This window comes from Sarcophilus harrisii, chromosome 1 (assembly GCF_902635505.1).
Source record: "Sarcophilus harrisii chromosome 1, mSarHar1.11, whole genome shotgun sequence".
NCBI classification, from domain to species: Eukaryota; Metazoa; Chordata; class Mammalia; order Dasyuromorphia; family Dasyuridae; genus Sarcophilus; species Sarcophilus harrisii.
The window spans coordinates 597,372,558-597,396,314 of NC_045426.1; the positions used below are offsets into that span (position 1 = coordinate 597,372,558).

A 23,757-nucleotide genomic window follows, 5' to 3' on the forward strand; every position below is an offset into this window, starting at 1 on the left:
GAGTGACAGATGAGTAATTGTGAGTTTATATCATTTAAATAATAGTTCTAAAAGTCAAGAAAATTGGTAGAAACAAGCAAATTTGGGTTATCTAATGAGTAGTGCTGTTTGGTGGAAAGAACACTGGACTGATAGAAGACAGGAGTGTTCTTCTACATATTCCAAATATATAAACTTTATCAGTCTTCTTCCTGTCTTTCACTTCTCTATTCTATATGTTAAATGAGATAGAGGCCATCACTCTTAAAATCCTTAGAATTTTATGTACATTCAGTTAACTAGACAGATAGCAGCTCACTGACAGAATATTCCAAAGTAATTGTTGTTCCCCAAGTGAGAGTTTATCACCACATTGTCTGAAATGCGCTTAATTTTCTTTTACAAGTAGTGCCATTATATTTTTTTTCATAGCAATTCAACTTTTAAAAATGTGCATTGTAAATTGTCGTACAATCTCTGAAAGAGATAATGGGCATATGGAAAGTCTCCACATTTCTCTTTTTCATAATGGATTGTGATTTTAAATAACAACTCAGGAATGGTAGTTTTAACACATATTTGGAATTCTTAAGGGAGGACTAGAAAAAAAAACTGGAAGGAATGCAAGCATAAGGAAGAAAGTACAATAGCAAAGATGAAAATTCCATAAGATAATAACAGGACATCCATGAAGAAGAATTTTTTTAAACAAAGAAATGATATCTTTATCTGTATAAATGAACAGAGAATCTTTGTGAGTATATTAACATAAGAATATCTAATGGATAAAGATGGAACTAGGATAATATCAGCAGATAGGATAGGTTGTTATCAAGACGCTTTGGAGTGTAAACAGGGCAGCATTCAATAATTGTGTTTCTTGTTCATCTCTGTTTTAGATATTAGCCTCTTTTCTGTCTTTTCCTACTGCATTATATACGTATTATTTGGGAAAGAAATACTAAATTGGAGGACTGAATACATTCAAAATAAAATTCCAATAATTAAGCAATCAAAAGAAAGAAAAAATGTGACGTCACAACTTTGGGACTATTTCAAAACTGAAGTTCAAATGCAGGGAAAAAAATCATTTTCCAATAAAACATAATCCAATTAAAAAAACTAGCAAAATCAAATAATTTATGAAGTAAAACCAAAACAAAACAAACAAAAATCCAAACCAAAACTTGTAAAATTGGGCTACAAAATAAGACATAAAAATGACATCAGAAGAGATGATGTATTATATGTGCATGTTGTACATATGATATGTTAAAACCTGAGGACACATTAGTGATTTATCATTATTAATATATTTTCTTATAGCATTTCTTTGTAAAATTAGACATCACATATGAAAGCCCTAACTGATCATTACCTTCTCCTACATCCTATATTAAAAGGGATATAGTTGGTTAGTGGAATTAAACTTGATTTTTGGAAGCTACTTGAAATCAGTGACTTTTTGCTATTGTTATCACCAACATCAAGTATAGAACCTGACATATAAAGGTAGACATTTGATAAATGTCTTTATTCATTGCAGAGGAAACTATAACTATAATAAATGAATAACAATAGTAATTATAAAGTTATATATTGTTTTTAAATTATTTGCTACAAATTGGAACAATATATTATGTGAAAGCTCATACTAATAAAACATTTGGTTTTTAGATCAGTTAAATAAAGGCAACTTTTGTTTGTAAACTCTTTTAATTATGTTTGAAATTAACACCAGGAAGGACCCAAGGAAATGAAAATGATTAAGTAAGGTGATGCTTACGTCCATTTCTTTCCACATGTGTATTTTGCCTTCAAACATTTTGAAAAGCTGTACTTTATTTTTTTTAATATTTTCTTTATTACTTGCTTTCCTTTTTATATTCCTGTCACATAATTTCAACACGGTTATATGTTTTATTATTCCCTGATTTTTTCTTACATGAATAGTTTGCTTTTATCTTCAAGATAAAAGTACTGCTTGAGAAAAATTGAGTCTTTAAAAGAGCAGATCCATATAAATAATAAAAATGCAGGACATAAGAGAAAGAATGTCAAATTTTCAATCAGTAATTCAGGCTAATACTTAACTGTAATATCACATAGCTCTAATACTTACTATTTGAAGACAGACAAACCTTCTTGAGATCTAAAATGGGGGGTAACAATATTTATGATCCTTAATTTATATGGTGATAGTGAAGATTAAATGAAATAATAGATATAAAAGCACTATGTAGTTTACAATTATTATTTGTGTTATTATTATTATAAGTAGTAATAGAAATAGCACTGAACAAGTACTCAAAAAAATTGGGTGATACTCCATTTTCTGCCACCTACTAACCAAATAAGCTATTTTCTTTTATTTTAATTAATTCCTTTGAGCTTAATTATACCAATCAAAATGACAACCCAATCAAAATTTTTTAAGAAATTAGCACTTTTAACTCAAAATAACATGAATATAATCATAGTGAAGATACATAAGTACATATTTCTTATATATATAAATATATATATATGCATAAATAAATATGTGTGTGTATGTGTGTGTGTGTGTGTGTGTGTGTGTGTGTGTATAGTTTGTTTATGATTGGAGTACCAGATTTATTTGTATTGTCAGATGTTTCACATTCAGTTAAGTCATTAGTACCCAGAAATTAAAGGGATTTTTGTGTGTTTGATTGTTACATATTAAACCAAAAACAGGAATCTGGTTTTTGCCAACACTTTTCTCATTTTGACAATGTAAAAGATATTCTATGAACCAATACACACACACAAAACAAATAATAACAAACAATGTATAATTGTTCGAAGTGTTACTTCTTGCCTAAAAAAAAAATTTACATGATCTCCATGAAACATAGAGCCTATTGTTCTAGTTTCATACAATTCTCAAATTTAGGGATTCATATTAGACTTATAATTTCATTGATAAAGAAAATTGTTCTTCTAAGGCATGTCCATACCTCTGCAGATAATATGTAGTATTACACTGAGATGTAACATTTTAAAACTAATATACTGAGATATGTTCAATGGCTTGTTCTGGATTGAAATTCCCATAGATGTCAGAAGTGGGGCTTGAATTAATGTCTTCCTGACCTTGAGGTGAAGGCTCTACTCAAGCTACCTCTATTCTCAAGTGAAGTAAAGTAAAATAAAAGTTGGCATCATTATAAGAAGATGAGAATAATGGACTGAGAGGATGGATGCCTGAAAACCAGTTCTGCCAATGACTGAATTAATAAAAGTACAAATACATCCATGTGTGAGACAATTCATCTCACTGAGGGGATTACGGCATTTTTGATGGAGAAGTAGCATTTGGTTTTAATATAGAAGTATTTGATCTGTTTATCATGACAAGAAAACTCATCTTATTACAATTTGCTTAGTGTCAATAAAGATTTTATACTATATATTGCTACAATGCATACCAGGAAGAAGCATCAGTTCAAACCAAAATGCATTTATTTCTTTATGGTACAAGCAGGCTTCTCTATGCTAAAGTCATTTTTCACTACTCTTGATTGCGGGAAGAATACAGAAGCATGTTGATTCACAACCAATCAGACATTAGCTTCTGGGGAAGATTATTTTTTTTTTTTTATTTCAAGGAAGAGAGACAGAGTCTTTCTAATCTACTAGTTTGTCACTGACTTGCTTTGAAGGCACTTACGACATGGGAAATTTATTGATTTTTTTTTAGCTTGTGATCCACAAAGACTAGGCTAAAGAAAAGCAAAATATAATGATTTGATATATCTGCCCTGTGCAGAAGCTTGGTCTAAAATGACATTACTTATTTTAAGAAAAGAACAGATACTATTCTCTCCCTGCCACCATCAGCTACAAGGTGAATATAAAAATAATAACTCCAAGTAGAATGCACAGAAGTACAAAAGTAGGAATTTGTGAAGGTACAAGTTATGGTTCAACTTTGCTTCAGCTTTGTGCATATAAATTGGAGTGTGAAATAGGGAAAGTAATTTTGTCTGAGCTATAGTTTAGTGAGTCAAACATTTCATTGTAATAAACAGCAAAAGACTGAATTTTTGTTTTCTTTATCCGATTCAATGAAGAATGTGATTTAAAAAAAACTGGTATAAATCAGTAGATGATTGTCCTCTGCACAACATTTTCTAAGTAATAGTATCATTAAGTGATAAAGAAGGCCTCAAATGCTTATTTAAGGAGGTTGGCTTTTATTCAATAATATATAGGGAATTTCTACATGTTTTTCATTTAGTAGAGTTAAATGGTTTGAATTTCACACTATTAAATTTCCTATCTAATGTATGGTATTGATTACAGCAGGGAGATAGATATTCTAAGGAGCAAGTTATACCCTTAAGGAGGTGTAATGACTTAGGCTATTGTAGTAGAAATAGAAAAAAAAAAAACACACAAGAGAAAGACATTGATTTGTAAATAAGATTTTTTTTCATAAAATCATACATTTTAAGGCAAAAGGAATCTCAAAGGTCATTTTTGGTAAAACCAACCTTATTTTATATATGTGAAAAATGAAGCCCAAAGAGATATATTGATTTGTTATGAGTCATAAAGGGCACAGTACCTCATCCACTATATCACTTATCCGTTTGCTCATAATTGAGAATAGGGTTGAGGGAAGGATTAGAATGATTTGTGGGTTTAAGAATTGTGTGTTTGGAAGAAATATTTTCTTGTAGCAGAAAAGGGGAAATCAGGTAGAGATGAAGACTCCAGATAAAGAGAGAGGATTCTGTGTTGAAAACATTTAAATTGAGAGGCTGATGAGATGTCCAGGAAGAAAGGAAGAAAGGAAATAGGAGAAAAAAAAAACTTATTAGATCAACAATAATACCTATCTGAGAATATTGGCAAAATGTGCTTCTTACTAATTCTTAACATCCAAGTTAATGTTGAATCATTTACAATCTCTATAATAATCATCCACTTTAGACTTTTCCTAGGGAAACATCAAAATTCCTTTCTGAATGAGAAGAACCAAAGTATGTTGTCCATCATTAAGATAAGGAGGAAAATAGGACATAATTAAATTCTCACAATAAAAAGCAGACTACTGTCATGCTTATCAATTTCCTTTTATAATCAAAATGCATGTGAAAGATAGACTTGGAACTTGGCTGGAAGTTCATGGAAAAGCTATGCTATAAATTAATTATTGCAAGGCCAATTTTCTAAGAATGATTTGGCTCATAATTTGAGTTATAACTGTAAAGCAGAGTTGTCACATATAGAAAGTTAAATAATAGAAATCATATAAGTATATTTTTTATAATACAAAGAGAATTATTTTTGACACAAAAATTATTTCACAATGAACTTGAAAGTAAATGATGAATATATATGAAGAAGATAAGTTGAAAAGCATAGTTGATTTTATTTCTGATAATATAAATAACTGGAGATTATACATAGCGGAATCAAAGTAATTTGGAATAAAATGTGGAATCAGTAACGGTATATATTAAAAAGCTGCAAATACTCAATTTCACCTTTAATAAATACCCTAATTTTTAGTTTAAAAAATTTTCTATAAAATGAACGTTGTGGTTAAAACAGCAAAGTCCATTTCTTTTCTGCACTAACCTATCTTGTTTATCATGTGAAGAATTTGTGCCTGAAGCTTTCGATTGATACAAATTAAACCTCAAATTTTTGTTCTTTGTTAATAAAATTCATTCCTATGTGAAATAATACATTTAGTTGTGTAAACTTAGAAGCCTTAATATTTAAAGATCTCTGTAATAATACTTCCATTTTGTACCCATACATAAGAGGCAGAAACTGATTCAGCCATTTTCCATATCAAGTCACCATCATGAATTTTTTAATCAAAGCACCAATTATGTTTAATCCAAAATGCTTGACTTGGTGACTCTATGAAAATCCATTTATTATCCATTTAAAAATATATTAGTATTATCTCCCTAGATTAAAAAAAATAACTTTAACGATTATGTGAAAAAATAGCAAAATTGTACAATCCCATGCAGTATCTTGAGAAATAAATATAAAAATTCAAAACCATTAATTTAGAAAAAGAAGAAATTATATGTTTACAAAATGATTTTTGAAACTATTTTTATCTATATTTTACAATATGATGAAGCTAGATGATTGGCTCACAATCAGGCAATTAATTATTGGATTCTGACACCAACATCCCAATATGGATAATTTTAGTTTGTACTATCACAGAGATGGAAGGAATTCAGGAAACTTTAAAACATATGCTGATGGTAGCAGATGTACCAGGTCTGCTTGGCTGCATAGATCTTGCAGTTATGGTGTAGCAGAAAATGTCACAACTACATGGAAATAATGAGAGTATTTTCAAAAAAATTGGGGAATTTTTATAATTGATTTGATAAAAGTCAACATATGATCAAAGTTACTACTGATAAGCCCCACAGATATCAAATCTTTCAGTATTATTTATGCCTCCACCCTCAGATTCTTTTGACATTTGATTTTAAATTTGTCTAATTCTTACATTATCTTTGATCAAGCAGGATAGTTTGAATTTATAAAATTTAATACTTTCAAGTCCTTTGATTTACATTAAAGTATTTTAAGCATCTATATTTTGCAGTTTTGTCCTTTCATTTGCTTTTTCAATCATAAATTATATCATAAATAAACATATCATCTGATATGATACATCAACTATATGTTAACTATAAGATATATCAACTATATACACCACACACACACACACACACACACACATACACTCCCACATATAGACATTTGCCTCCAAAAGGGCTAAGAATTTCTAATTATTTTATCAGAAAGGAAGCAACTAAGTGACCATAATTAGTTTGTCCAGAACATAGAATAATATTTTAACATCAAAGAGAATGGAATAATTAATGCATTTGTATTAATTCAAAATTACTAAGAAATAATTTAAAACCACTTGACCATACTATCATAGGTTTTGCCACAAAGTATTGACTGGATAGTTTTAAAGTTCTCACAAGTTTTTGACCACAGTACTCTATAATTTTATATCATCTGGGCTATACTTGCATAATGCACTATTTTTGATACTGGCATAAAAGTATTCCCACGGGGCACATTAGATTCAATCTGTTAACTTGCTAGACTGTGAAGAAAGCCAAGAATACCAACTCAGTCTGCTGGAAAATTAAATTCAATGTAGGATCTCTCTTGACCTATTCCCCAACTTTATCCCACCCTTGTTTCTTGGTTTTGTTATTCGGCTGTATTTCTGTCCACCTATCTTTCTATCTTCCTTCTTATCTATCTGTCTCTCTTATGTGCTAGAAAGATAATTTGACATTTAGAGCTATAGAATGTCTTGTATTTAAAGGATTATCTTTGCTCATCTGCTTTCTTGGGAATATTTGGAAGGGCATCATACCAGAATTAGGCTTGTTTGAAGTAAATATCCCAATATGACTAAGATAGCTTTTCCTAATTTCCATAGTTATAATTGTTCTTTCTTTCCACAAATTATCATGTTATACTTATCAATTGTATCATATCTAAAAGAATATAAGTTCTCTGAAATCAGAGAGAATATGTGAGTGCATGTCTGTATGCATTTACATGTATATATTTTATATATACATATATGTGAAACTATGCTACAGTATAAGTGTGTATGTATGTGGATGTGTATGTATTTTAGTAAGTTCCTATAAGGTCTAATCTAATGCCTTGTTTAATAAGTGGTTCTTGAAATATAAACCACATTAGATAGAGTTTATCAAAAGAGTTGAACTCTTTAGGTTCACAAGCTACTTTTTGACCAATTATACTCTGTAGTGCACCCCCCCCCAAATTAAAATGTACTTGGGAAATATTTAACAAAATAAATAAAAATGCAATAGAATTTGGATAATGTTAATTTATGGTTTTCTAACTTTTTTGGAGATTTTTGTGTACAGTTTAGTGCTCCACCCTCTTTCTATTTGAGTTTGACCCTACTGTATAGATGAAGTAATGTGTGAATTGTTGTTGCTGTTTTAAAGTACTAAAAAAAAAATTATAGATAGAGAACAAGGTGACAACGTAGGGATCATAGGAGCAGAGTTCCAGAAAAAATGGAAGGGTATTCAATGGTTTTCTAATAAAACTCATTTTATAGATGAGCAGTTTGAGGTCCAGAGCTGGTAAAGTGAGATAGATTACATCAAAACAATAGTAAGAAGACATGTGTCCAGCTCCTTTTATTCTAAGTTCAGCATTCTTCCAACTGCCTTTATCAACAAAGGAATTTGAGGCTAATATGAATCAGACCATCATAATGGAACAAAACATGAAAATATGCTATTTTTATGTGTATATTGTTTTAATTTGAGTTCGGTTTGGGTTCTACTACCAAGTTATTTTAAAAACTTCTAATTCTTTATGATAAAATTTTATCATATTTGAGTTACCTCTTATGAGATTTTTATAGGTTTCAGAAAAATGTTTTATATAGAAGAAACTCCTACTATGGCAGAATATAAAAGTTGCCAAAAAATAAGTCCAAACCAACTTTTTAACCCCTTCAATACATCTCTTTTTTCAAAATATGTATTGGTTTAGTTTCTCCAATGTGATTGGCAACTTTATCATGGTTATTACTGAAATTTAAGTAGTGCTTCAATGTTTAAATATAGGTGACATTCATTATTTCATTTGATGATGATCTCACCCAGTAAATCAAAATATTAATGAAGAAACATATCCAGACTTTATGAAGTCTGTGAACATATCTAATTCCTATATCCAGATAGCATCAACACATAAAAAGTGCCAATTATTCTTGGTCAAAATCATTGTGATTAATTGAATTACTTAAATATAATAAAGATCTCAGTAATTTTACTTAGATACCTAAAACTCAATTAAAATATTTTATAATCAATAGAATGAGTGATATATAGAAAATTAATGACTTTGCTAGATTTATAATGACTAACAAAAATCATTTATTCTATTTTTTCTGAATAATTTGATTGGCTTAAATTCTTAAGAAGGAGAAAATCAAGCAAAAAAGGAAAGGGACAGATTAGATTTCATATATGTTCTATAATCTTGTACTTAGTTGATATCATCTCTAAGAATTTTCCAAAGATTACTTATAACAATAAAGCTACAGACATAAAACCAAGACAGAACATAATGTATGTAATGATGAAAATGGTTCTATCTCTAGATAGCCAATGACAAACTGTTTCATTATTCATTCATCTTCTGGAATTCCTAATAGCACCCAGGTTAATGGTATGTGTCCATTTTGTGCACAGCAAGAGAGCCATATGCTTTTGAAGCATATATACTAGTGCAGCACCTTTTTTTCAATATTTGATGAAAATCATCCAAAATAATCACAAATAAGATAATAGTATCTAAGGTGTTGCAGAATTTCTTCATATCCCCAAAGCCTTGAGGGCTTACTCTAGCACTAAGATTTTTATTTGTTGTTGTTGTTGTTGTTGTTGTTTCGAATGACAAAAGAAAATGAGCTACAGTAGGAAGTTCCATCACTACTTATAAGTCTAGGTACCCCCACACCCTTCTTATTTGCAGGTACTAAAATTCCATCAAAAGGTATGAAAGTAATAAATGCCTTTAACCTAATGTAACACTTCAACCAAAATGTAGCTACAAAGTAGAGTTAGGAAGGAAGCATAAAATCAATAAGGATTTTGAGAATATATGATATAATAAAGTAGATATGATTATTTGCTTTTTTTTCTAATTAGGAGTACAAGATAAATTAGGGACATTCCTTTTATCAACAAAACAGTGATCTTTGAGCATTTGAGCATTATTTGTGAAAAATAGTAAATGTAATGATAACATTTAGTTGTAGTTTTATAATAATCAATTTTCACATTGAATATAAGTATATGAAATATTACATATGATGACCTTCCTCCCCCCATGATCACATTTACTATCTGTGGAATTCTGGGTAAAAATAATATGGATTTTTTTTAAAGCTAAGCAATCATAGTGACCAGTCAAAAACTAAAAATGAAAACAGCAATATATTTAATCATTAAAAAGGAAGAATCAAACATTTAAAGGAAAATAATGCAGAAATCTAAGTAAGTCTATTAAGAGAAGTATTTTACTCTATTTTTACTCCTTTTTTAGGAGCTGACATTAATATAGTGCTATACGATTTATGTTTTTTTTTACATTTGATTCCCACAACAAATCAGTAGAAAGGGTAGTTTAAGTGTTATTAATACTATTTTACAAATTTCATTTGAAGACATTCAATGTCTCATCCAAGGCTACACAGTTAAGCTGATAAAGGACAGACTCAAATGTAGAACTTTTTCCTAACCTGTACTTTTCTCTACATAGGCATACTATGGAATAACTTAAGAAATTATCTTTTTTTCAGAAGTCTTTCATATAATAAAAATAATAAAAAAAAATTCCTCAGAGCCTTGCCCTGGAAAGCTTACTATAAAGGTCTAAGCATTTTCCCTTATGAGAAATTTCCTTGTTTAATGACTAGTCCTATATAGTATGATACAAAGAATTCTAAGTATATTGCTAACCTACCTGACCCTGGCTAGAATTCTTATTGAAATTCCAGATATGCTGTTATCAGAAAAGAGAAATAAAGTGCAGTGAATTAATATTATCACAAAAATAACAGATGGTTAAAAATGCTTCTGTTTAAATCCTGTTAAGCTCTCTGTTCTTCATAGATTAGCAAGAAAATTCTAATCTTTACGACTTTGCTTTCCTCTTGGGCTAAACAATATATAAAAAGGGCAAACAAAAGAGATATTAAGTAAAAAAAAAAAAAAAAAAAAAAGAAGAGTATTACTTTCATAAACCTGTGTAGTTGTGGTAAATTAGTGTAAGGAAGCAAATTAGTCTTTTCAGTATGATAAAATGTGTAATATATATATGCTGCAAATAATTTCTTAAAATAACTCATTGTTGACAAGTATACTATTGAAACTTTTTTTTTTTTTTTTTTTGGTGAGGCAGTTGGGGATAAGTGACTTGTCCAGGATCACATAGCTAGTAAGTTTCAAGGGTCTGAGGTTGCATTTGAACTGAAATCTTCTTAACTCCATGACCACTGCTCTATCCAAGAGCCACCTTCTGTCCCAGTACTATTGAAACTTAAAGCAAATAATGAAACAATATTGATAAAATACACATTTAGGATCAACTTTCTTATTAAATGTACTTACTTATTTTACCTTTTAAAAACATTGAAAAAGAAAAATGGTTATTATTCACTATTCTATTGATATTTGAGATTTAAATTTTAATTATATCATATATACTAAAATTACTTCTTTGAGCCAAAATGGACCTTAGATGCAAAATTTTCATTTTTGTTTTAGGTGATAAAAGGCAATTGGATATCTGTTAATCTGGAGGTTTGCAAAGTAGCCAGCATTTTTTCTGGGAATTTGATCCTTGTATTCACTCTGTATATTAAATTCGAAAAGATGATTATTCTTAATTTATAAATGAAGGATAAATTGGATGTCCTTTAAAAAAACAAAATATTAATTATATAAATGGCAATGTTTGTTTTTCTGTGGGCTTGAGACGTGTTTTAGAATATTAAATTTAGAAGGAAATGTCCACTGTACAATTTCAATGAATATTTGATAGGGCAATCAGCCCTTGCTGATTTTCTCATCTACACTATTAGCTTCTCTAACACTTTCACCAGAGACTGGTAGACACAAATATATATAAGCAACAGAAATAAAATTTGTTATTTGGGGTTATTTTAATAGTTTAGTGTTTTGATTTAAGGTGATAGGGATATGGTTAAAGCTATTTTATTCATTTAAAAAATATTTAAAAGTGACCTTTACTATCTTTCTATTGCCTTTAGTGGAGATTCTTCAGCAAGGCTAGAATACAAAAGAAACTATTTCATTAAAAGTAATATTTTAGTGAAATCACTACTACAAGCTAATGCTAAGGATATTGTTAAAGGGCTGATCATTTTGATGTGAAAGAAGGCAAAAGACAAGAAAAGAGTCCTAATGTACAAGTAGGGAAGGTTGTAATCTTCTGTCTGGGAAGCTACAACAGATTAAAAAGAAGTTTAAAAGCAGTATTTTTATATCTATGTCAGGTAGATTGTTGGGTTTATATGAACAAAAACATTGGGGTTAGGGAATAGGAAGTCAGATAGCATTTTTAATAACAATTCTGAAAATTATCACAAATGATTGATCTGTTAAATAGATAAGGCAATAAGTATGATTTCTATTAATTGGCATGTAATTGTAACTTTAAACTCTGTAAAGTATTTTATCTATTGTTTTAATTGCTCCTGATAATTCTGTATAAGGTGTCAAACACTGTAGTGTCTATTATGCAAGTGAGGAAAATAAAGCTCAGAAAAGTTATATAACTTACATAACTAGTATATGTCAGAGTGTTATATGAACCCAGGTTCTTCTTTACTTCAAGGTCAGTACTCCTTAGTAGCACTGCCTCACTCCTAGACTTTATTTATAGTTTATTAATTACCATAAAATAAATCAGCAAGCAGTTTCTCTTGGTTGTGTTCCTGTTTTATTGGGGAATGTTTTTTTTTTTTTTTTTTTTTTTTTTTTTTTTTTTTTTTTTTTTTTTTTTTTATGAAAGAACCCTATTGTAATGTCTATATACAACACTGCAAACTTGGATGTTATTATTTGTTTTTGGTTTTGCATTTTTTTAATTTATGTGTATACACACACACACACACACACACACACACACAGTTGCCAGACTAAATACTTTTGTTTCTGTGACTCAGTGATATGCACCTAAAAGAATGAGAACATATTAGCCTAGGTAACATATATCAGGAGAATGTGGTTGATTTTGTTTCCTATAACTACCCATTTAAGATGATTCATTCTGATATGAAGGCTTATTGTTTCTTCATCATTTTACTCATATCTGACTCTTTGTGATTTGGAGGTTTCTTCACAAAGTGAAGTGACTCGTCATTTCTTTCTCCAACTCATTTTACAAATGGAGAAATTGAATTAAGTGAGTTAAGCAAAGTTAAGTGATTTCCCCAGAGTCACATAGCTATTGGGTATTTAAGGGTGGATTTTAACTTATATTTTCCTGAGTTCAAGTCCAGAACTCTATCAACTGTGCCACCTCAGTGCCTTGATATGAAAGTTATAATAGACAATAAAAGGCTACTAATAGAATATATTATGTACTCTTCCAAGCTGATCCTATCAGGAAGGGAAATCTACAAGTATCTTCCTGTTAATGGAAAACAGGAATCTGAGGACCAATTAATTCTAGAGTGAAATTATGAGAAATTCCATAAGGCAAATGTCTCTAGTGTGTAATTATTTTAGTCAAATCAAGTAAAAAAAAAACATCTCTTAATATATAATGTATAGAATTTGCTATCTGCTTCAATGAGTAAAATATTCTTCCATTTAGGAAATATTTAAGCTATAATTTTGTAGACTAAATAGAATTTAATATATGTAATAAGTTAAAATATATCTACAAATCATATATATGTGTGCATATATACATACATACAGACACACTTACATGCATTTCTTATTCAGTATACGTTATAGTCTGGTTATACCAACTGTGCCCTTTCTACTGCTCCTTGAGGGATACTTGCTTATTCTTCAAAGATCATTACTCTTTGTCCTCTTCATTCTCCCTTTGTCCTCCTCATTCTCCCTTTTTCCCCTCTTTCTTTTTACCAACAACACTAGAATATTAGAATTTTTATAAAGCAAATATTTATTTTAGGAGAAATTTAAAAGCATTAAAAGAATGCTGCAATTAAACAAAAAAAGTCAATTTAATAGGCATTTAGTGTCTACTATGGGTAAAACACAAAAGGACAGCCCACTTACATTTCTTCTTGCGTAACTCTACATATTGACTTAAACTGCTTATCCCAAATATATACACATAAACATACACAATTCATGTTATTGTATTAGAATTAACTAAATATCAAGTTATTTAATTGAGTATTAAAATGTGTTTTTTTAAATGTTGGGTTTTATGGATAAATATATATTAATTTTGCAATACATGAGAACATTTTATTTGCAATATATCAGGACATCTTCAGTTTTCACTTTTAGATTCAAAACAACATTAGAAATATAAGCTTCTGGCATTAGTATTACTATACTATACTAAAAATAAAAAAATACTAAAAATGTATTACTTCATATTTCTAAAGATTTCAATCTATGTTTATCTAGGACTTCTTTGGAGTCCACTGAAGTTGCAATGGATGTTAACATGACCATTTTGTGGGTGATTGATTTATCTTTCAAACTATTCTTTTTAAGAAATGATGGGAACCTAGTATATTTGGTAAAGATCACAAAACTGGAAGTCTACAGACTGAAATTCTAAAACCATGTTTGAGGATTCTATATTATCTCTAAAATGCATTAACAAAGTAGGAATAATATTACTTGTATGATCAAAAAATTTAAGTAAAATGTGTGGTAACCAGATTTAGAAAGGCAAATAATCTATGGCTTTGCCTATGTATTTTTCTATGTCTTTGTCTTACACTTACTTTTGGTTAATCATAGATATTAGATATAATGCTAAATACATAAATGATTGCATAGCTTTTTACATCTGTGTCTAAATACACTATCATACACATGCCACAGAAAACAGCAACAATGACAACAACAAAGACAACAACAATGGCAACAGCAGAAACAGCAGCAGTCGCAACAAGAACAACAAAATTATCAATCTAAAAGCTTAATAAAAGCTTTTAACAGTAATGACAATCATGATGGAGTTTTTTTATGTGTTGGATTTTATATGCATGTAGTCCTTACTAGGAATAATACTAAAATGGTTTTGAGACAGTTATTTTAACCATTATTAACTTTTTACTTGATATCAAAACTTTTCTTTTTAATCACTACAGATGATTAAAGCATTTGTTTTCAGCTGCACAGATATCAAGGGTCAAAAGTAGGACTTGAAGCAGTATTCCTGACTCCAAGGCCAACTTTCATTTCATTACATTATACTGCCTCTTGATATTGAAAATAGTTGAACAAACTTATAGACCTAAATATTTAATATATTAATGTGTTATCATTTAAGTTTATCAGTATCATAAATCAGATTAAAAACAAATGATTACACGTTTTTTTTGGGGGTCAATAAGGGAATGTCTGAGGTAAAATTTGAGTTCATGTCCTTCTGAGCCCCTACCTTATCCATTAAACCATCTATTTGCTCCATTTTGCAAACTACTTAAAACAATAACATACAAAGTCCTTTCCTCACAGCAACCCTCTGAGATAGAGCTAGAGATCCAGTGTTGAGATTGTAATATAATATAAAAAATCAAAAAACCTTAGGTTTGTCTTATTTTAAGAGACAGGAACATAAAAGAGAAATCAATTTGTTTCCAGATATCCTTCTGTAAGAAGGCACATTCAAGGGAAAACATCTACAGCTATATTTATAAAAATATTTAACTTTCCTTTTGCTTCTAGTAACATATAAACATTCATACATATATGTATATAAATGAAGATAACTCTTCCCAAAAATGAAAAAAAATGTAAAATTTATTTTAAACACCTAATTAAAAATACTTATAAAAATTCCAAATTCAATTTAAAAAAAAAAATCTGGTACAACATATTGACGTGATCAGCTATTAATTATGCTGCCAAAAATAAGCCAAACTATATAAAATAATATTCATATAAATATTAATAACAGCAATTTGGCATGAAAAAATTATCAAACTTTCTTATCATTGAACAAAAAGCAATATTAAATAAAATATCTATTAAGAAACATAATTTTAAAAGTTTATGGAATATTTGAATTTCTTTAGGTGGAAATATATAAAGGAATTCATCTAAGTAGGAAAAATTCACATTATGTAAAACAACTATCAAATTAGTTAATGAAAAATAAACCCCTGATAGTATAGTCTTCAAAAATGAATTATTCAAATTTAAGTTTAAGTAGATATGTTTTTATTAAAAATTACAAAAGTTTTCTACAAAGATTCTACTCCCCATGGTCATATAACCATGAGCACTGAGAAAGAAGAAAGCTCTAGCATGTTCTTATAAACTGAGAGGGCTTCCTCAGGATATAGCAGATACTCTATCTTTTGTCTAATCTATTTCAGTTTAAATACATTTATTTTCAAACTATTGGTCAGGAGATGCTTTCTATTTTGTTTTTGCACTGAGGTGATCTGAGGTGATGCTATTTCATCGTGAGAGTAGAAATTTCCAGCTCCACAGAGTCCTGATTAAATCACTGCAAAGCATTCTTTTTGATACTTTCTTAGTATAGTACTAATCTTTAATTTATAATCTTTGAGATTTCCTTGGGATACTGACAGATTAAGAAGAGACTGGCACATCAAATCTTGATGCCACAGATGCAGCATGGATTCTATAAACTATATGTTGCTATTTTGTCCAAGTATGGAAGTTAATGTAAAATTTAAGGTCAATCAAATAAGGTAGTTTTTATTAATAATTAAAGAACTTTTACAATTAAGGAATTTACAATAATACTTAGGTACTTACAAAACATGAAAAAATCAGCTTTATTATTTAGATATATTTCTCTATTAAGGTGGATATTTAGTTATCAGTAAATATTTGATGACATGTGTAAACATAGTAATGAGGCAGCAAAGTTGCACAGTGAATAGAGTGCTAAACCTGGAGTCAGGAAGACTTGTCTTTCTGAGTTTAAATCTGACCTCAACTTCTAACCATGGACATATCACTTTACCTTGATTTTCTCATTTCCTCATCTATAAAATAAATAGGAGAAGGAAATGACAATCAACTCCAAAATTTTTGCTAGGAAAGAGTCAAACATGACTGAAAAAAATCATTAAACAAAATAACAAAAACAAGGGAATAACAGCTGAAATTGCCATAGTGCTTTAAAGTTTGCAAAATATTATACTTATTTAAATTAAATGTTATTAGAAAAATTATATTCTAAAATATCACACTATCTAAATTGATCTTAAATATTGTAGACCTTTGTGTTTACAAATTTCTGACTAAACAATTCACTTGCACCCTCTTTCCCTCTCTCCACATCTTCTCTTTGTGTCTCTGTCTGTTTCTGTTTTAGTATCTGTCTCGCTGTTGCTGTTTTTGTCTTTGTTTCTGTTTCTCTATCTCTGTCTCTCTTTTTCTTTCTCTCTCTTTTTTGTCTCTCTGTATCTTTTTATGTGTCTTTATATCCCAAATTTCTATCACAATATTTTACATAGAATAGATCCTTAATTAATGTCTGTCAAGAGGAAATGAAGAGTTTTCTTGCTGAAATAGAAAATCTTCATTGCCAAAAAACTATTGCTTTCTTTTCATGTGGCACAAAAAGGGAATTTTCTTTAATTCAATTATACTTAGAAATAGTTTCCTTGAAATTAATTTTATAGTTAATCCTAATTATGTCACCCAGAAATTCCTGTCAAGCAGTTATAGAAGAAAAATTGAAGTTATTTAGTTTGTAAAACTGTACAGTTTGAGAGACTTAAAAAGTAAATCATTTAACATTTTTATCAATAAGCACAATAATAAGTTTTAAATTGTTTTATTTTCAAAGAGCTAAAAAGGTGCTCAAATTATCTCAAGGAATATGTACATAGTAATTTCTTAAATGACTAAAGGGTAGTTATCTCTAAGGAAGTTAAAATAAAATATATATTCCTGGAAAAAGGTAAAGACTGCAATACAGAAAATGAATTAACATTATTTGGGGAGGTGATGAATATAATTAAATAGGAAACCTGACTAATCTTGGAAATTATATTCATAATACATCTATATTCTAAATTGATATTCATGTTTATCTACTTACATTTTCTCAGATTTAACTTTCCTCTTCCAATTAGCAAACAAAAACTATTTTTCCTTTTTCTCAATCTATATTTTCTTCCCCACCCCCATCATGACAACACTCACAACATGAACTAAAATGGTATTCTCTGGTATTCTCAAATAGGAAATTTTATCAAATGGCAGCTAATTCAGTCAGCAACAAAATTTATGTTTTTCTGATATTTTCATTTACCCTGAAACACATTAAAAATATTTGTACTTTATCACCTTCAATTTCCAAGTTAAAAATTTACAATAAAAATGGTCACTTTTCAGTTATGATTTTGTATTGGCCATAAATAGCAAGAACTATCTAAACTAAGTCCCACTCTTTCCCTTCATAAACAAATCATGATTTAAACCTAGATTTCTACCATTATTAAAAATCTTCTGATATAAAGCAAATCAAAGTAACTTTTAAATCTGAAATGTTGAAATATCCATGTATTTGGATGGAAAGAAAAATATGGTGGGAACAGAATAAAGAATGAAAAGAAAGTATATTAGAATGTCTTAGCATGGAGCCCTTGCAAAAAGTTTCTCATAAAGGAGATGGAAAGTAGAATTTTATTGCAAATATTTATGGCTAGAAATGAGTTTCTGAGATATCTCTATATGATTTGCAATGGGCTTGTAGAAAAATTTTTCTTTCTTAGTTCTTACTTTAAAATAATATATAGCTATACATGATATCTATGCATGACATATACATGTAACATGCAAAAATTATACATTATCCTTTATTATGGAATTTGTACTAAAACTGAAGATTTATCTGATTTAACATTAAATATGATTATGATTTGGGAAACAAATAGACATTCTTGATTAGAAATTTTTTTTCAATTAAATTTCTAGGTATGCATCCATTGATAATTTTATATACACATATATGTTTCTATGTGTCATTTTTCTAATTTTCTATATTATTTGTGTAATTTAAGTGAAATAATAATTTTTTAATGTATCTACAATTATTTTAAAGTGATCAATTTAAAAAGCTGAGTTAGATTAACAATATAAACTTTCTGTAATAAAATTCTCAAGCATTTGTGGTCCATAAAAAGGAATTTTAAATTAAGAATGTTATTTTTAAAGAACTAGAGGGACAAAGAATGGACAATGTCTCTTCAAACTAAAGGATTTTATCTTCAATATGATATATGGTAGACAGAAGAAAGAGGAAATTTGGATAGAAAATTCAAATGTGTGTTAAAACTACCATCAGGATCTACATTCATTAAATTTTCAACTAAATTATAGTTTTGTTTTATATTTGTTTAAGTAGCTTTCATATAGCAGAAGAAAATCAGATGCCTATGTGAGACACTTCTGACACATATTTTGCAGTGTGTAATGTCAAAATATGTGTACTAGACACTGAACTTGCCTTAAAATATGACAACTGAAAATATTTGTAAGCCAGCTTTGGCTTCCAAGTAGAAATGATTTTAACATTACTCTTAGGGAAATAATTCTTCACAATTAGTTATCAGTATGTCAATTGTTATAAACAAAAATAACACAGTATTGTTACTTGATGGACTTGACAACAAGTTAACTACTTTTTTAAAGTTGTTCTTTTTCTCTGGCTCTCTTATCTACTTTTAAATATATGATCAGATTGTAGATCCTAAATTATCATTAATCTCTGATTAAATATTTGTTTTTGTTTTTTTTCCCATAGCTTCCTACTCTTGTTGTTTGTAAGACTTTGTATGTACACTTTCTTTAACTTCCTTCATCTCAGCCCTCTTTTGTGATCTTGATTCTCTAATCTGGATCATTAGAAAATCATAGTTTTGGCTAATAACTAAATGGGCACAAGTAAAATAACATCCAATACCTCTATGAGTAACAACTGCATGTTCTTTAGTTCTTTCTATCTGCTCAGCATTTCTTGGTCTTCTCCTTGTACTTTGTGTATCTGCTTGATGAAGAAAGAGCCCGTCCTTGGATGTGTTGGGGTCCAGACCTGTATTTCTGAGGCTTGTCACTTGCACTCGCTGTTCCTCAGAAAGTCTAGGGATGGTGACAGCTGTCACATTGGATGCAGTAACATCTGCAGATGTGCTAGCAACAGCAATAGCATCAGTGGCAGTCGCAATATGCTCCTCTAACTCACCAGTGGAGGAAGTGTGGGTCAAGGTAGAAGAACCTGTGGGACACAGTAGCACTAGATGCTAACTTTTTCTTTTAAATTTATTTTTTTTTTAATTTCTGAGCAGTTTAATAGATTAAATCTCCTTCCATTACCTTAAGGACAATCAACATGGAGATGCAAAACAATGGCACTTTATTAAAATGCACAAATTACCAGATTTGTTAAGTTGTTAGTAGACTCATGGATATTGCACATATATACACCACATTTTAATATACTGAACAGAAAACAATGAATTTTTTTTTATTTTTCAAAATAGCTCTAAACTTTCCCCCTCCTTCTTTGCCAACAAACTCTTTTAGTAACCAACACCTATCAAAGGCAGAATTTTGACAGAACAATTATGATACCACACTTTTCTTCAAATATGTTTTGAAAATCCTATGTCTCTCCTTAATTACTGAAAAAAAAATCATAACATCTTTTTTTGTGTGTTAAACAAGAAAAAAAGTGAAGGATGGGGAAAATGCAAATAGGGAAGCAACTTTGAAATAACCACGCTTTATAAATATATAGAAGGCAATAGTCACATAGTAAATAAAGGACTGCCCTGGAAGTCGTACAACTTTATTTTAAGTCCTATTAATGACATGAATTAATACTGAACATGGATGTCACTTAATTCTCATTGAACTAGGAAACTGACAGAATTTCTTCATATGGTATCCATAATATTTTCTCCTTTGAATACTTTGATGTAAAAACATTTAAATATAATTAATTTTGTTTTACTTATTTTATACTTTATTCTATGCTTTTAAACTCTTCATTCTAAAAAAAAAAAGCCTGTATAGACTTTACTAGGTCCAAAGGGTTCAGGAAATAAAAACTGCTAAGAATGCCTGCTTTAATAGTTACAGTGTTTCCATATTCATAAAGTCATTGGTATAGAACTATATAAATAGCTAGCTTTGATGCTATATATATTTAGGGAACAAAATGAATACTGAGAAAAAAATTGTGGTAGAAGTGAAGGTTTTTGAATTAGTGCTGTTTTCATTTAATGAGTTAAAAAAAAAAACATGCAATCACAACAGATATATTTGAGAGGACACAGACAGAAGTTACATAGAATAGGTAGGCATAATTAGAATGTGAGTTGAATCTTTGGAAGGGATTTCCGTATCACTGGGATCCCAGATCCATGAGCAGATTTTCATATTCATGTATATAATTTCATTAATTATTTGGAAAGGTTTGACCAAAGCAGATTATTCAACTTTTTCATCAAAAATATATTAATTTGTTCATGCTCTGAAACCACTAACAAATCATAGTTGGCAATTCCAGAAGTTTCATTGGTACAAATGGATTAATAACAAATTATCAAGAAACTTCCAAGCGATTCAACTATATTCCAAAATAGCTAAGTAGGAAACAAATTGATCCACATACCTCAGCTTTTTAAGAATTCAAAATAATTTTGAATTTTCATTAATAGCACAAAGGCAAGGATTTTTTTTTCTTCTCTACCCTCCCCCGTATTTAATAATCTATTAAAAACTGTACTTGATTGTGGATAATCAAATTCTTATGTAATACAAAAAAAATGTAGTTTTTAATGGAATCTTAAAACTGAATGTGAATATGTTTTAAATTATCTTGATAGCTAAAATGTTTAACAAGGAAAAACTATTATTGAATTTTCAACCTGCAGCCACTAATTAGGTACAACAGTTGGTTCAGAGACAGAAGATTTCTGAGTATTTTTAAGCCAATGTTCTATGTTTTATATACCTGCCTTCTCAATAAACTGTCTTGTAAAATTCTTTTCTCTGTATGTAAGTACATGTTTTAGACCAAGAGACATAAGGGTATTCTAACCATTCAGTCAGAGAAAAATTCTATATTAGAAAATAATCTGGCAGTGTTCTGAAAAACTTACTCTATTCTGGGTCCTGGAGTATAGCTGGATGCAGTAAAACTATCATACAAAAAAAAAAAAAAAAAACACATACATGCCATGCTGTAAAGGAAAGTGCACCCATTTGTGTCAAAACTGCCCTCACTGAGAGAGAGAGATTAACCCAAGTAACTTTGACACATATTACCATATAGGCCTCAGTGCTTGAAATTGAAATTACAATGTGTGTGTGTGTGTGTGTGTGTGTGTGTGTGTGTGTGTGTATTTCAACTTTAAGAATTGTAATTTTTAGAGGGCTGTGATACAATCAGAATGATGGGATCATTCAATTAATAGAGATTTGAACTTTAAATCAAAAAGGCCCCAGATTCAAATTCTTTCTTTGTTCTTTATTAATTATATAACCCTAAGCAAATTATTTAATCTTTTTTAGTTTCCTAATCTTTAAAATAGGGATAAAAATATTTATATCTGTATTACAGAATGGTCTGTGAGGCTTATTGCTATTAATAAATGTGGTTAAGTATATATGACAACTTATAAATTTTAAAGCAGTATGTAAATGTTTGTTGTCATTACAAACCCAGTATAATATGTGATGTCTTAAATTGACTAATACTCAAATGGATCCATGATCAAATCAATTTGGATATTTACTTCAGCGATACAGATTGCAACTCATCCATAACTACTCATCTTATTCCATTCTTGTTTAAGTGATCCCATGAGTTTGCTCCTGAGAATCCACTCAACATTCAGGAGAGCCTTCCTCATTTTCTCATGACATTGAAAGGATATCAAAGTAGCAATGAATCTTTTTTGTTATCCCTCACCCTTATCATAAAGTTAATCTATCTCTGTACATTTCTTGTGATTTTCTTTATTGCTGTTCTAGTAATCTACTAGTATTTAATTTAATGCAATATTTCTTAATACAAAACAAAACTTTTAATAATAGCCCTCATCTAGCTTTGAAGACTAATGTTATTTCAATAGCTTGATGTGAATAAAAATAGAGCTTATTTACTTCCTAGTCTTCCTGAAAAGTTAGAGAGACCTTTAATCTGTTATACTTTTACTTTAATTTGTGCTAACAAATTAAATACATTGGTATTTTCCTATATTATTTTGTAAATATTAGAATCAACTCCTTTCATATTTATTTTAAACTCAAAGATTAGGTAGTTATGATGAAAATATGAAACTAATTTACTTTACTAAGGTTTTACTCCCTAAACTTGATAATCTTGACTGACCCTTGTTATCTGAGTAAATTTGGGTATATGTAAGTCCTTTAGATACTCTATTCTCATCTGTAAACTGGAACATTGTAGTTGATGACTGATAAGGACACTTTTAGCTCTAAATAAGTATGAAATAGGTATGTCTATATATGTGTCCATTAGTGAAATCATAGATTCAGTAAAAATGTATATTCACATAGATTTATTTATTCATATTTTTGGGGATTAAACCTATGGTTTTTCTGGTATGAGCAATTTCTATCAAAAAACACAGGTTAGATGCTGCAAATCAAAGCCCAGAGAATTTTCTAAAAGTATACTGAGAAGTTAAATGACTTGTTTAAGTTCACATAGTCAATATATGTCAGATGTGGTGCTATAGAATTTGTCTAATATATTCTTACCAAATTTATTTGAATATTATCATTCTAGGATGTTAATATTGATAGTCCAATGAACTGATCATTTATTTAAAGCATGATAAGTTGATCTTCGAATGATGGTTTCAGAATAAGTTAAATAAGTATAAAAATATATTCTGTCAATATTTCTCTCCCCTGAAGGCTTATCATTATCACAATTGTGGGGGAGATGTAGAGATGTTAAAGACTG

At 29.3% G+C, this 23,757-nt stretch overlaps 1 protein-coding gene across 2 annotated transcripts in view; it reads right to left on the reverse strand.

Moving 5' to 3' along the window:
* CSMD3 (CUB and Sushi multiple domains 3) overlaps positions 1 to 23,757 on the reverse strand; it is a 1,575,929-nt gene that overhangs the window by 916,986 nt on the left and 635,186 nt on the right. Inside the window, exon 7 of one of the 2 annotated variants that reach the window (XM_031954893.1) lies at positions 19,720 to 20,031. The exons of the other annotated variant lie outside the window; for it this stretch is intronic. Within the exon in view, the coding sequence (XP_031810753.1) occupies positions 19,720 to 20,031 (312 nt within the window). The remainder of the gene's footprint in view (positions 1 to 19,719; positions 20,032 to 23,757) is intronic. 2 annotated transcript variants of the gene reach the window in all.